The 15,678-nt window shown below is 39.2% G+C and overlaps 2 protein-coding genes across 13 annotated transcripts in view; one reads left to right on the top strand and one right to left on the bottom strand.

Moving 5' to 3' along the window:
* Positions 1 to 1,659: 1,659 nt before the first annotated feature.
* Positions 1,660 to 9,424, top strand: arl6ip4 (ADP-ribosylation factor-like 6 interacting protein 4). Its single transcript, XM_076987193.1, has 6 exons — positions 1,660 to 1,813; positions 2,348 to 2,515; positions 3,125 to 3,454; positions 3,619 to 3,736; positions 3,835 to 3,904; positions 8,678 to 9,424. Exons 2-6 carry the CDS (start codon positions 2,353 to 2,355, stop codon positions 8,732 to 8,734), a joined length of 738 nt encoding a protein of 245 aa, XP_076843308.1. The 5' UTR covers positions 1,660 to 1,813; positions 2,348 to 2,352; the 3' UTR covers positions 8,735 to 9,424.
* Positions 4,973 to 15,678, bottom strand: part of LOC143487899 (membrane-associated phosphatidylinositol transfer protein 2-like) — a 99,973-nt gene continuing 89,267 nt past the window's right edge. For all 12 annotated transcript variants that reach the window (XM_076987182.1, XM_076987181.1, XM_076987184.1 and 9 more), the window contains 2 exons: positions 13,603 to 13,731; positions 4,973 to 12,275 (listed from right to left, as the gene is read on the bottom strand). In XM_076987182.1, coding sequence (XP_076843297.1) covers positions 11,901 to 12,275; positions 13,603 to 13,731 — 504 coding nt within the window. In that variant the 3' untranslated portion in view covers positions 4,973 to 11,900. The remainder of the gene's footprint in view (positions 12,276 to 13,602; positions 13,732 to 15,678) is intronic.

The raw sequence follows: 15,678 nt of genomic DNA on the forward strand, positions 1-15,678 counted from the left end.
CCTTCGTGTGGATTCTAATTGTACATCTTGTTCTGCTGTCCAGAGACCTCAGAAAGCACTCACATTTGAACCAGGACAGTAAATATATATATATATATTCAAGATGTTATTTCTTGAACTGAAGTGCCTGACCTAATTACACCAATTTTTCCAGTTTTCAGTATCATGATATTTATTTTTATTTTATAAAATTTTTATATACTGTTTATTTGTATATTTTTACTCTTGGCAAAGACCATTTAAAACATTGTTAGACCACAACTAATAAGTAAAAAAAAAAAAACTTTTAATGTCACTGTGTTTGTTATGGCCTGGTTTAGGTTTAGACCACATCGGACTATAGAGGTGAGACTGTTTCATTTGATGATTGTTTTGCTTTGTTTTTGTAGCAGGCTATAACTACAAGGCCAAAATAATGAACAAACCTGAGGCTAAAAAGTAAAAGTGAAATAAACACGCCTAAGTCCATTTCTATACACATGACAATTAATACCTACTACTAACATTTTTGTTATATTTAACATTTACAAAAAATTTTATTGTATGGGGTCACAGCAGGGGTCAGGGTACATTTACGGCAGAAGAAAAACATCTAATTAAGTAATCCAGAAACTAGGAAAGTAGTAGTAGCTTTTGCAGTATTTGTAAGGGAAACAATCATATAAAGTGATTGACTGTAGTAACCATTTATAAGCTAAAGACGGGAAACACGGGGATTTTAATCTGTAGCACTTTGAGATTTGCTTCAAATGTAAAGTGCGTTACAAATAAAATGTATTATTATTATTATTATTATTATTGAAGCATCAACCTGCAGCCCTGTAGAACAGGGGGGTGTTCCAGAAAGCGGGTTAAGTGACTAACTCAGGGTTTGTTAACTCAGAGTTCAGGGTTAAGTTTAGAGTTTGTTAAACCCGCTTCTTGGAATACCCCCCAGGTCTCTGGATACCCAGCAGAGGCTGAAGTCACGTCAAAGTGAGACAAAATCTAAATACATTTTTCAACAATTGATGCTCATGTTAACACTGTTTTGTAATGCTAAGGCCATAATAGGATTTTTTATCAAGAGTTTTTTAGAAAGATGTTTCTTTGTACTTTTTTACGTAACTTCATTCCTTCGGGTAACATGGTGCTTTTGTTTCTGCTGTGTCTGAAGTAATTAATGCTGTTAAATAATTGCTTATCTCATGAAAATACCATCCAGGTTTATGTTGGTTAAACCTAATGTTTCATAATATGGATTTAATTTAAATGTTTGAGTGTTTTTTAAACAAGAACGATAAAATAGATTTCTCATCTGTTGTAATCTGGTCATTTTTATTGGTGCATTGTGTCTAATTAGATTCCGCGTCGTTCTTTACTTGTTAAACTTTGTTTAATTAATATACAGCAAACATCAACGCAATTTTGCTTTTTGCGCTTCAGCAATGGATTACGTCTGTCTGTGGCGAGGACCTTTGATTCGCAATGTCCGGTACTTTTATTTTGAAGAAAAGCCAAATAATAACGATATAGGGATCGTATCACTATATTTACATTAAAACATAGGATAATTAATTGTACTATAACTCCAAGTATTCTAACCTAAATTATTGACCTGTTAATTATTAAATGTAATGTATGTAATGTAATTAAATGTAAATTCATTTCAATTCAAAATGAGAATTTCCGTTGTTATTGCATGTTTGTACGGTAGGTGGCAGTATGGATGTTCAGGTTTATATGCTCTAGCTGAGTCGAAAGTGCTTTTTGCTACTTGTAGGCGTTTCAGTTTGTGAATTAAGAGCTCGTTTTAACTCCACCAGGTAACTCGGTAAGTTACTGAATTCATACGTGATGAATTGTAAAGCCCTTTCCCATGTTATGAATATACTTGCTCATTTGTACGTTGGGTACATGCTAACATGCTAACTAGCATAGCGAGCCCAGCTGGAGCCAGTGGCGAGTGTAGCTACATGAGCTAAATAATGAGAATATCACATGAAAACATGTGGATACATGTCTGCTTTATGTTATGGAAAATTATCTTTCGATTGTTATGATAGTATATTATCTTTGATCCCTATGTAATAGCGTTGATTGCAAAATTACTTTGTCAAATTACGGATTGAGATAACAATGTTGTAAAAGTCAGAGTAGCCAATATAATTAAAACAAGTCTTAACTCTTGATTATCATCAATACATTGACTATATAGCTGGTTATAGATGTTAAATCTGTCGCCAGTAACAGTATGCTGATTATTACTCTTTATTTATGTCAACAATGTAATTAACGCTTCGACACATTAATTATTAAAACATGCACAATATTTCATAACAATATTTCTTGGTTTTTGAAATTACAGGTCAGATGGGACGAAGTCTGTCTCGCAGCAGGTCCCGTGAGAGGTCTGTGAGCAGACGAGGAAGACCCCCAAAAGATAAGAGGAAGAAATCCAGCTCTTCCTCCTCCAGGTCCAGCAGTGGGAGTCCGAGCCCTCAGAAGAAGCGTGTTTCTAAGAGCCGTAGTGCAGGTATTTCCAGGGTCGTTTGTTCTGTTTGTGTTACTTGCCTATGTTGATCATCACAAGCTTGAAGCTGTTTGTTTATAACTTCAGGAACTTTGTTAGATCATTAAAGTGACTCATGAGCCATGCAGCTCAAGCTTATGTTCCCATGAATAGAGCTGAAAGAGCAGCTTTTAGGCCACTTTGTAAATATACAAACCGCATGTTAATTGTTCTAGACTGTTCACCATCTCACACTCCTTTACATTGTTGCAGGCTGTTTTTGGTGTGAATAGATGGATCAAGTGTCAGTTTTATGCTGCTTTACATCCTCTGCAAGTGACACTGTGATCCCACTGTTAACTGTTGTGTATGTGTACTCAAATGTATATAATTTGACTACACTCATCTGCTACTTTGTTAGAAACACCTGCCTTATATCTACATTAACTGCATATGTTGATACAAATGCATTAATGTCACCATTGGGTTTAAAGTGTCTGCATATTGTCAGAATTTGACATGTTTTGTTTGATATTTTAGATTATAACCTAAACCTGATGTCAACAGAATTGTCAATAATTTTGATGGTGAATTTATGGCCTTAGTTACAAACCAAAATGCGCTTGTACTCAGACCAGAAACCAGAGAAGAAAAAAGAAAAAAGAAGGAGTTCTTCATCTTCCTCATCATCAGACAGTTCATCATCATCAGGCAGTTCATCCAGTGAGGAAGATACAAAGAAGAAGAGAAGGAACAAAAAGTTAAAGAAAAAACTGAAGAAAAAGAAAGCCAAGGAAAAAAAGAAGAAGAATAAACTAAAGAAGATGAAGAAGTATGCAACTAAAGGCGAGAAAGCAGAGCTTGAAGCCCCCCTGATTCCTGCTCCAGTGTCTGTTCCAGTAGAACACTCCCATTCCTACCTGCAGACTTGGCAAAACGAAGACGGTGCTGAGCATGGTCCAGGTATGTACAAAAACATATAGCACATGTTTTCCTTAGCAGTTATGATAGAGAACAATATGGTATGTCTGCAGATCTGGCAGGAGGTGCTTAAAAGTGTTTTTCTGTTTAAACATCTGAAAAGTCTTCAATATTGTACTGAAATTGGTTCCCATTTTTTACATTAGTGATGACTGATGAGCAAAAAGCCAGTTTCTCCACCAAGAGACCTCTGACCAAAGAGGAGTACGAAGCCAGACAGAGTGTCATCCGTCGGGTCACCGACCCTGAGACGGGTCGCACCAGGTCTTTAGACCCTTCTTATAGCAGACTTAGATAATAGAGAAACTGTAAAGACAACAAGCAAATAAACTAAACTCACATCTGTATTTGTTTACCCATAGGCTTGTACGAGGGGATGGGGAGATACTAGAAGAGATTGTCAGCAAGGATCGGCACAAAGAAATCAATAAGGTATATAGCTTCCTATCTTTCTTTTAGAATTGTAAATTTTTATTTATATATGAATGCACACTGAAAAAAACAATGTTTTTGTATATTTGACACATTTGAATGGTTCAGATCATCATACTATTAATAGACAAAGGTAATCCAAGTAAGGACTGGAGCAAACGTGTTGTCTAGACCTACCTGCCTTATGTGGGAAGCATAAATACCCTCTTGGGCCATCAACCAGTTAAGCACATTCTGTTGACACTTGGGTTCAGTTTCACAGCCAGACATTAAACTGTATAATTTACTTCTGTAAATTAAAATATAAAAAAATTGGTTTGTGTTTACTATGCTGTCTTTCATGTATTAGAATTAGTTGGATTATCTGAAAAATGGGCGGGACAGATGGGAGCGGGCCCAGGTTTAATGGTTTACTTACTTAAAAATGTGACATTGGCAAAAATTAAGACACTTCACATTAGACACGATAATTGTCACTTCTACTCATGTTAGTTTTTCCCAGTCGATTTGGTTCATTTCTCACATCATAGTTTACATTGGCATCACAACTAGTGCATTTCTCAAAACAGTTAGTGCAAACAGCAAAACTCAATGAAATACCTGCAAAAGCAGATACTTCACTCAAAATTCTTTGTTTTTGCCCCAAAATCAAATATTTAGGTCAGTCAATTTATCAGTGCCATCAGAATATCTAGTCTGTGGGCCATCGCCTATGAACAAGGCAGTCAGAATACTGTCATGTTGTCAGTGCAACTATAAGTCACAGTCAGTGCAGACTGTATATTCTGATGGAAACTAGCTATGTTTTTGATTTCAAGAACGCTGCACATTCTGTGGTATATCAAATACATGTTACACACATACAAACCTACACGGAACACAAAGTTACACATGACTGTATGTGGGAGACTGATGGCAAGAAATTGGACTGGAATCAAATTTGTACAGCAATATTGTTTGACTGTATTGTTCGCACTGCAATTTTTTGACAAAAACAATTCCAGTGGGGAACCCTCAGGGCCCTCTATGCCCTCTCAGAGGGCCTAAATATTCTTAAAACAAATAATCCAAATAAAATCCAATTTTATTTTATCTACTTACAGTTTGACAATCGACATCTAAACAATTACAAAAATATAAGCAAATAAATTATTCAAGACTGAACTGACTGGAAAAACTACAAAATTAGAAACTTACTCTACACATTCAAAACAACTTAAGCACATACAGCCTCCTCTTGCTGTGTGAAAATGGAACCTGTGCCCCCTTATGAGCTTGATATGATATAAGAGTGCAAAAATGCAAAACAAAAAAATTTTATACAGTAACATGTCAGAATTTATGTCAATGTGTAGCATTACAGCAGAGAGCACATTACACACGTTTTCTCTATGAAATGTTTGAACGATTGAAGACACAGTTGTTCTTCCAATATTCGGCTGCACCCAGCAACCATCTTCAGCCATTGTGAGACCATGACTTACATGTAAAACATGGTCCACAATTGTTGCCCTTATTTCACTGTTTTGTCCCCTTAGCCTTACACCACAATATTACCCCTCTACACCACACAGTCTTACCCCTCTACACCACACAGTCTTACCCCTCTACACCACACAGTCTTACCCCTCTATACCACACAGTCTTACTCCTCTTCTTGGCCATTCACCCTGTACATGTAAGACTTTGTGATACTGCAGTGTTTACGTCTATAATTTTATTTATATAGCGCTATTTACAACAGTTGTTGTCACAAAGCAGCTTTACAAGTGCCGAGTCCTAGCCCCCAGTGAGCAAGCCAAAGGCGACAGTGGCAAGGAAAAACTCCCTAGTTTTTTTGCATGAGGAAGAAACCTTGAGAGGAACCAAGAAGAGAAAGAGAAGAGAAAGAAAGAAGAGAAAGAAAAGGAAAAAGATGTAATAATGTCCATCATGGTGTAGGCATCCGGTTAGGCAGGAGGTGGCCGGCCCAGGATGGATCGCTTGTCTCTCCTCATCTCATTATTCCTCAAGCAGGCGGGCAGCCATGTGGAAAAAATAAAACAGGGAAAATTAGCTCTGTATGAGGACATATACAGGACAGGTGAAATTATAAACATTTCTGGAGTGTGGCAGCAACTCCGGCACTAAGTTAAATTATTACAGCCTAGCTAAAAAGGCAGAACCAAAAGTTACCTTCTGGTTCTGCCTTTTTAGCTAGGCTGTAATAATTTAGGCTTGGGGCATTGGGGGTATTCTGAGACAATGGCATCCGTCCACTGCACTGTCAACAAACTTGAGTGACCACGAGCAGTGACAGGACGACAGCACCAGCGCCCCAGTTTACCATAAAACCCTTCGTCTGTGAACCCCTGGATCTGTACTTTATCTAAGGGGGGATATTAATTATCAAATGCTAAACTAAATAAGTGGGTTTTCAACCTAGACTTAAAAATTGTGACTGTGTCAGAGTCCCGGACACATTTTGGAAGATTGTTCCAAAGCTGGGGGGCCTTACAAGAAAAGGCTCTTCCCCCCGCTGTTACCTTATTAATTTTTTGAACTAATAAAAGACCAGTACCCTGTGATCTTAGTGGACGTGGGGGCTCATATAATAATAGGAAATAAGTTCCTGAAGGTACTCGGGAGCAAGCCCGTGCAATGCTTTATAAGTTAATAAAAGAATTTAAAAATCAATACGGAATTTAACTGGGAGCCAATGCAGGGCTGATAGGACTGGACTGATATGCTGAAATTTTCTAGTTCTGGTCAGAACTCTGGCTGCGGCATTTTGAACTATTTGAAGTTTATTTAAATTGCTATTTGAACATCCTGACAGTAGTGAGTTACAGTAGTCTAATCTGGAGCTAACAAAGGCGTGCACCAATTTTTCTGCATCATCCTGTGATAATGCATTTTTTAACTTAGCAATGTTGCGGAGATGTAGAAAAGCTATCCTAGTAGTATTATCTATGTATTTATTAAATGATAGGTCAGAGTCGAGTATGACGCCTAGGTTTTTGGCTACTGTGCCAGGTGTAATGGGGTAGTCTGCGAGATTAAGCATTAGATCTGGAATTTTCTGTTTTGAGGCCTTAGTGCCCAGGAGGAGAACTTCTGTTTTGCCCTCATTAAGTTGGAGGAAGTTTAGAGACATCCAGCATTTAATATCTTTTACACAGGTCTCAATTTTTCTTAAACCGAGTTTGTCATCAGGTTTGGCTGATATGTAAATCTGTTGAGTGTCATCTGCATCGCAGTGAAAATTGACACCATGTTTGTTTATAACTGTGTCCAATGGCAGCATATATAATGTAAATAATAGTCCTAATGGTCCTAATATGGAGCCTTGCGGGACCCCATTTTTGACTTTTGTACATTTGGATGGAATATTATTGAGCTCTACAAACTGATAGCGATTTGTTAATTAAGAATAAAACCATAAAAGGGCTGTGCCTGAGATTCCAACCCAGCGTTCTAACCGCTTTAGCAAGATCCTATGATCAATTGTGTCGAAAGCTGCACTAAGATCAAGAAGCACTAACAGTGATACATAGCCTTGATCTGAAGCAAGTAGGAGATCATTTGTTACTTTGACTAATGCTGTTTCAGTACTGTGATGGGGCCTAAAACCAGATTGGAACTTTTCAAATATGTGATTCCTATGCAGATATAGGCATAATTGCTGGGCAAAGCTTTTTCTATGATCTTAGATATAAATGATGTGTTTGAAATGGGTCTATAATTAGATAGGACAGTCGGATCAAGATTTGGTTTCTTGATCAGAGGTTTAATAACTGCTAATTTACATGATTTGGGCATGTGACCTATTGTAATGGAAGAGTTAACTATAGTTAGAAGAGGTTCAGTTACAGCTGGTAATACCTCTTTTAATAACTTTGAGGGAACTAAGTCTAGTGTGCAGGTAGTACAATTTAAGGAAGAAATTATTTTCTGATTGTGGGAGTGGATGAAAAGCATCACGTTTTTCTCCCAGTATGTAATTTAAATCAATATCAACCAAACCAGATGACATACCAGTTTTATTGCTAATAAAAGGTTTTATATTTTGTCTAATATTCTCTATTTTATTATCAAAGAAATCTATAAATACATTACTAGTGAGGTTTACTGGAATCTGAGGTTCTACGCCTGCTTGATTTTTTGTAAGTTTAGAAATAGTATTAAAAAGAAATCTAGGATTGTTTTTATTTTTCTCTATCAGTGAGGCTAGGTATGCTGAGCGTGCTTTAGTGAGTGCCCGTTTATATTCAGTAATGCTATCTTTCCAGGCACAGTAAAATACTTCCAACTTAGATGATCACCATTTCCGCTCTAATTTACGTGCTATTTGTTTTAAGTTTCTAGTTTGGTCAGTGTACCACGGGGCGAGCTTTTTAGATCTAGTCTTTTTATATTTGAGTGGAGCTACTATATCTAGAGCTTATCTGCAGGTATTCTCTAAGCAGTCGGTTAGACTATCTAACTCTCCTGGATCGGATGGTGAGTGGGCTAAAGCAGTTAAATCAGGGAGGGCGTCAATAAACTGTGTTGCTGGTGATGAATTTATCGAGCACAATGAGACAATGCAATTATGATGTGCACAAGTGACAAGGAGATGTAAGTCTCTCTGGATAAGAGCGTCTGCTAAATGCCGTAAATGTAGATGTGGAGATTGAATGAACAGTTTTGAGAATTTCAATTCTGATCTGAGAAATGAACCAAATCGACTGAGAAAAACTGTAAACTTGGTTGTATGTTCTGCTGATATTTTATATCCTCTGAACCACACAGCAAGCAACAAAAGGAGATGGACGTGCATTCCAGAAGAGACTGAGGACCAACAGGTAACGGAGCCGCCACCGTACACACCTACTGACCATTCAGAGACCACACCCAAATGGTTAAGAGCCTGAAGCCTGAGGAATCTCAACGCTCCATCATCATCACCACAACAACAACCATAATCGTCCTTAATTAGTGATACTTTAGTACTTCAGAAATTGTCTGAAATATGATATTATTTGCTATTAGTTGAGGGACAGCATACAAATCTTAATCACTATCGTGACAGTAAATGGATTAAATCTTTTAACATAAACCAATGGCCCTGCTGTTATCGTGTGGTTATGTTGCCCTTAAGCTAACTTGTTTTTCTCTTGTGTGATTAAACATAAAGCAGTGTGATGGATCACTGTTGTGATCGGAAGGGTTATTACTTCTGATCAGAGCAATGTGAGACTAGCTATGCTGTTAGCAACATGACCCTATGCAGGACTCTCATGGTCCTCAGGTTGGTCTCTGAATTTGGCTGTCTGAAGTAATGGAGGCAGTGTGATCTGAGTGAATGTGACGGGGGTTGTAAACCCCATTTCATGCACGTTTGTATTTGATCAACTTGGACTGACATACCTGCTTTCCTTCGCTCTGCGATAGTATACAATGCCTTAGGAATTGTATAAAAATGTAAGACCTTTTTTGTGGTATACTAAATTGTAATTCACTCCTTTACACTGTACAAATAAAACTGTGTTTACAGTGTTTTTCTTTGTAAATCTGCTCACAAGGTCCAGATAATATTTTGAGGCAGTAGCAGCAGTTCCAAATAAAACACAAATCCAGTTAGTGGCAATTGACTTAATTTATTTACAAACGCACTATCCTGTACAGATCAGAATCATGCCCTTTTGCATTTTTGATATGTGCCAATAAAATATAACATTAAAAGCAGATAACAGGGACCAAGAATGTCTATTATAATTGTCAAAAATGTCAGCCTCTTCATTACAAATCATTTTACAATCCTCACATTATATGTTTTAAAAACAAAATTTCCAAAGCCATTTTGAAACAAATCAACAATTTGTGATTGTGCCCACTGTGTAATAATCTTAACTGTGATGGGATTGCGGGAAAGAGGCACTTTGGTTTAAGACTGCAATGAAGTTATACCTGATCTCATACAGAATAGGGATCAAAAGAGTCTCAATACATTATATATTTAAATGACCATAAAAGGCCATAGGGAACTTAATTTTAAATACATTTTTAATTTAACCCTTACATTGTTTTTCTAGAACAGACTAAAGGAAACATTTAACTCTGCTTTACTTGTAACTGAATTAGAAATAGTTCATTTAATGCCTGAGCTTTTGTTTTAGATCTGAGCAAAAATCTTCATACCTACCTTAATTAAGCGAAATACTTAAAGCAGTCCACCATTAGGACTTCTCAGCCACTTTGCTACAGTGGTAAGAGAAACTGGTTTTGTTGTTTATTATTACTGAAGAGTAATTGGTGTGATAACAGGTCTACAAACAGGATTCAATCTAAGCTGCTGTCTGTGCAGCAGTGCAGTTTTTGGCACTTCTGGCACTTACTGAAGTATAAACCAGCCTTACGTCTTTGAGACCAACACGTGAACGAATATAAACCACCCTTACGCTGTCCTGTAGACCAACATGTGAACGAGTATAAATCACCCTTATGCTGTCCTGTAGACCAACACGTGAATGAATATAAACCACCCTTACGCTGTCCTGTAGACCAACACGTGAACAAGTATAAACCACCCTTATGCTGTTCTGTAGACCAACACGTGAACGAGTATAAACCACCCTTACGCTGTCCTTAGACCAACACGTGAACGAGTATAAACCACCCTTACGCTGTCCTTAGACCATCACGTGAACGCAACAGCAATATTATTTCAGAATTCACATTTACATTATTTCAGTATCATAAATTTCAAATGATCAACCCTTTAAAAATCACATAAACACACTTCAAATTCAACATGGAATTAGATTTACATTTTTTACATTATTTACATAATGTTAAGGGTTTTCTTTATGAACTTACAAACTGATGCTCTAAAAACGTATCACCATATGCAGTGAACCATCAAAGCACACCCAATGATTCATGTACAGCCAAGGAAAGGTTCTAAAACAGCTCATGACAACTGAGAAGATCGTTTGTCCATGCTTGTTGACACTAGTGCACTTCAACTGCATGAAAGAACAAAGCGACATCAAAAAAATATTCTACTAGCTGAAAGATCTGTTGCTTTTCTACTAATAATTGCATATAAATATATATTGGGAATCAACATACTACATATTGCAGCAGAAACAGAGTACTCTTTCGAACAAAGAAGCAAAAAACAGGCAAATTCTTTTTAAAACAATCTAAATATTGTACAACACGCCCATTTTTGGCAATTCAGCCAGTGCTTGAGGCCTGTTGTGAATATTCACTCAAATTGTCATTCTTCTACAGTGGTCTGATGCAACCAACAGCAAACATCAGCTTTACATGGTAAAACTGTTTTTTAAAGGAATGGAAAAATAGCCAACAAAAAATCTAAAATAAAAATTGTTCCACAAATCCTCGTGTTCTGTCTTAATTTCTCCTGTTTCTCTCATACACACAAATAGGCACAAGTATCAATCTTACATGATAAAACGTTCACAGAAACCACCACACACCAAGAGAACAAGTCCTGGTGAAAATCACAACAGCCTTTATCAATGGTGACAGTCTTGTTATTGTTATCTAGGGAAAAGAACAAAACCATATAAATCCATTTTGTTGAGGTTTGAGGTTTTATGTGCGATGTGTGATCTCCTTCAGGACTGAATCTCACCATAATACAAAATAATGTTTTTACAGTGCACTGTGAATATGAAACACTCCAAACCAAGAAATATTATCATGTTCTCTCATCACCCTCATCTGAAATGAAACCCATTAGTCTAGCGGTCTGCACAAACCCTCATGTCCATGTTCATTGTGGATTTTATTATGGTAGATATTTGTAGCACCATACGTCCACTGGCCAAGTCTTTTGAACTTAACAATCTCATTTTGTTCACTGTTGCAAGGAACCGATTTCAAGCCTATTGACCTTCACGACTCCAAAATGGCGAATCTCTTCACCAGGTCCACTGTCACGTTTTTGTTGTCTCATCTTCTGTCTTCCCCACACCTCTCCCTCCCTTTTGTTGACTCACCTCTAACTTTTTGGGTGGAGAGGGCGGGACTCCAGGCGGGTGGAGCTGCTGCGTCCCCAGCAACCTGCTGCCAAGCTCATGCTGCGCTGGGCCTGTGCGCGCTCCACCCGCTCCACCTGAGGCCGCTCGCTGTCCGACTGGCTCTGCGTGCGTTCCGGTTTCACATGGCCGCCAGCGCCCCCTGTTGGCGAACTCGTCGATGGCTGGGAGGACATACTGCGCAGGACGTGGTTGCGTTTGCGGAGGAAGTCGGTGTTGGCGCCTAAGCCAAAGCTGGCCTTGCGCAGGACCATGCGAGTGCTGCCGGCCTTGGCGGGACGCGAGCGCTGCGAGTACTCCAGCTGGGAGAGGTGGGCTGCGTAGCCGTCCGTCAGGAACTGGAGAGAGAGAATGTGTTTTCTTTCTGTTAAGACGTACTGTTAGGCCTGTCCGATAATTACATTATCGACTTATCGTACGATAATTTTTTTTACCGCGATCATTTTTGCTGATGTCGATAATTGGCCATTGGGTTTCCGCGCACATTTGTTTACATGAGAACAAACCGCAACTACGTTACATTTCAGAAAAGCATGCAGTGCTGCTCTCTCGCTGCCCCCTCCCCCCTTAAGGGAAGACGAATCTGTGATCAGAGATCGACATCTACAGGTTAGGAAATGAGTGCAGTACACGGAGAGCGCATGCGTCAATAACAGTGCCTCCACACACACACACGTGGAGATGTGTTCGCGAACGTATTCGAGGCTAATAGGACGAAATGATTCGAAATAATTGGCTTTTTATCACATTATTTAATGGTTGTTTATTATAGTGACCGTAGCGCGCGACTCTGCCTACCTCCGCGAACGGTGGAAGCATTTATACTTGCTTTTCTTTGCAGTGTTGTTCGAAACGATATGTGGTAGTATAAGAAACACCCCTCAAAAACAGGGGAATGAACATTAACCTGACAAACTTTAATGTTGCTTTTGTGTTTCAGGTTTGAAAAGTGCTGGAATTTGTTCGTTTCACAGCAAATATCTGTCTGACTGAACAGTTCTCTTGTATTATGTTAACAAATACGAGCCTCTTGTAATTCCAGGGCGAAACATGAGAGAACGTGAAGACGTTAAGATTGGGCGTTTTGAAAATAAACCACCATTAAATAATGTGATTAAAAGCAAATTATTTCGAATCATTTCGAGTATATGTATAAATATTTAACTTTATTAAGTGCTGGGAAATATAGAAATGTACCTTTAAAGTGACGTACAAGTGCTTTAATTCCACCTTGTAAAGGTGCATGAACCCTGCAAACATGACTTTGTTCATTGCGCTGAAGCGCGGCACGCGCGAAGTTACAAAATTTGAGAGGTGCACGACCTCGCGAATTGACAGCGCCCGAGACCCTCGCGCACGGGCGGAGCCACTGCGATTACGTCATTTTCGCCGCGCGGACCTTCGCGCCGCATGCGACGCGTCAAGTATAAATATAATATTATCGTTTATCGTGATAATTTCTGGGACAATATATCGTTCTGAAAATTTTGTTATCGTGACAGGCCTACGTACTGTTTACATACACATAAATGTAGCCATCACTCACTGCTGCATCTGTAAAGCTGTGCGTGTGTGTGTGTGTGTGTGTGTGTGTGTGTGTGTGTGTGTGTGTGTGTGTGTGTGTGTGTGTGTGTGTGTGTGTGTGTGTGTGTGTGGGAGGTGTACCTGGCACTGGTGCTGCATCTTCTTGGAGGGTCGACCAACAATGTAGATCTGAGACGGAGCCAGACCAATTGATGTGTACACAGAGATGTCTTTGGTTGAGCCATAACCTGTACAAGCTTTCATTTGAACCTGTATACACACACACACACACACACACACACACACACACACACACAAATAAGGTGATACTGGAACTTCAAAATGAGATCTCAGTTAAAATGGCCTCATTCTCCTGAACAACAATGAATTCAAGTTGTGTAGTCACAACACAAACGTGCACACCTCACTGATGACTAATGTAGTCACAACACAAACGTGCACACCTCACTCATGACTAATGTAGTCACAACACAAACGTGCACACCTCACTCATGACTAATGTAGTCACAACACAAACGTGCACACCTCACTGATGACTAATGTAGTCACAACACAAACGTGCACACCTCACTGATGACTAATGTAGTCACAACACAAACGTGCACACCTCACTGATGACTAATGTAGTCACAACACAAACGTGCACACCTCACTGATGACTAATGTAGTCACAACACAAACGTGCACACCTCACTCATGACTAATGTAGTCACAACACAAACGTGCACACCTCACTGATGACTAATGTAGTCACAACACAAACGTGCACACCTCACTGATGACTAATGTAGTCACAACACAAACGTGCACACCTCACTGATGACTAATGTAGTCACAACACAAACGTGCACACCTCACTGATGACTAATGTAGTCACAACAGAAACGTGCACACCTCACTGATGACTAATGTAGTCACAACAGAAACGTGCACACCTCACTGATGACTAATGTAGTCACAACACAAACGTGCACACCTCACTGATGACTAATGTAGTCACAACACAAACGTGCACACCTCACTGATGACTAATGTAGTCACAACACAAACGTGCACACCTCACTGATGACTAATGTAGTCACAACAGAAACGTGCACACCTCACTGATGACTAATGTAGTCACAACAGAAACGTGCACACCTCACTGATGACTAATGTAGTCACAACACAAACGTGCACACCTCACTGATGACTAATGTAGTCACAACACAAACGTGCACACCTCACTGATGACTAATGTAGTCACAACACAAACGTGCACACCTCACTGATGACTAATGTAGTCACAACACAAACGTGCACACCTCACTCATGACTAATGTAGTCACAACACAAACGTGCACACCTCACTGATGACTAATGTAGTCACAACACAAACGTGCACACCTCACTCATGACTAATGTAGTCACAACACAAACATGCACACCTCACTCATGACTAATGTAGTCACAACACAAACGTGCACACCTCACTGATGACTAATGTAGTCACAACACAAACGTGCACACCTCACTCATGACTAATGTAGTCACAACACAAACGTGCACACCTCACTCATGACTAATGTAGTCACAACACAAACGTGCACACCTCACTGATGACTAATGTAGTCACAACAGAAACGTGCACACCTCACTGATGACTAATGTAGTCACAACACAAACGTGCACACCTCACTGATGACTAATGTAGTCACAACACAAACGTGCACACCTCACTCATGACTAATGTAGTCACAACACAAACGTGCACACCTCACTCATGACTAATGTAGTCACAACACAAACGTGCACACCTCACTGATGACTAATGTAGTCACAACACAAACGTGCACACCTCACTGATGACTAATGTAGTCACAACACAAACGTGCACACCTCACTGATGACTAATGTAGTCACAACACAAACGTGCACACCTCACTGATGACTAATGTAGTCACAACACAAACGTGCACACCTCACTCATGACTAATGTAGTCACAACACAAACGTGCACACCTCACTGATGACTAATGTAGTCACAACACAAACGTGCACACCTCACTGATGACTAATGTAGTCACAACACAAACGTGCACACCTCACTGATGACTAATGTAGTCACAACACAAACGTGCACACCTCACTGATGACTAATGTAGTCACAACAGAAACGTGCACACCTCACTGATGACTAATGTAGTCACAACAGAA

This window comes from Brachyhypopomus gauderio, unplaced genomic scaffold (genome assembly GCF_052324685.1).
Source record: "Brachyhypopomus gauderio isolate BG-103 unplaced genomic scaffold, BGAUD_0.2 sc51, whole genome shotgun sequence".
Taxonomy (NCBI): Eukaryota; Metazoa; Chordata; class Actinopteri; order Gymnotiformes; family Hypopomidae; genus Brachyhypopomus; species Brachyhypopomus gauderio.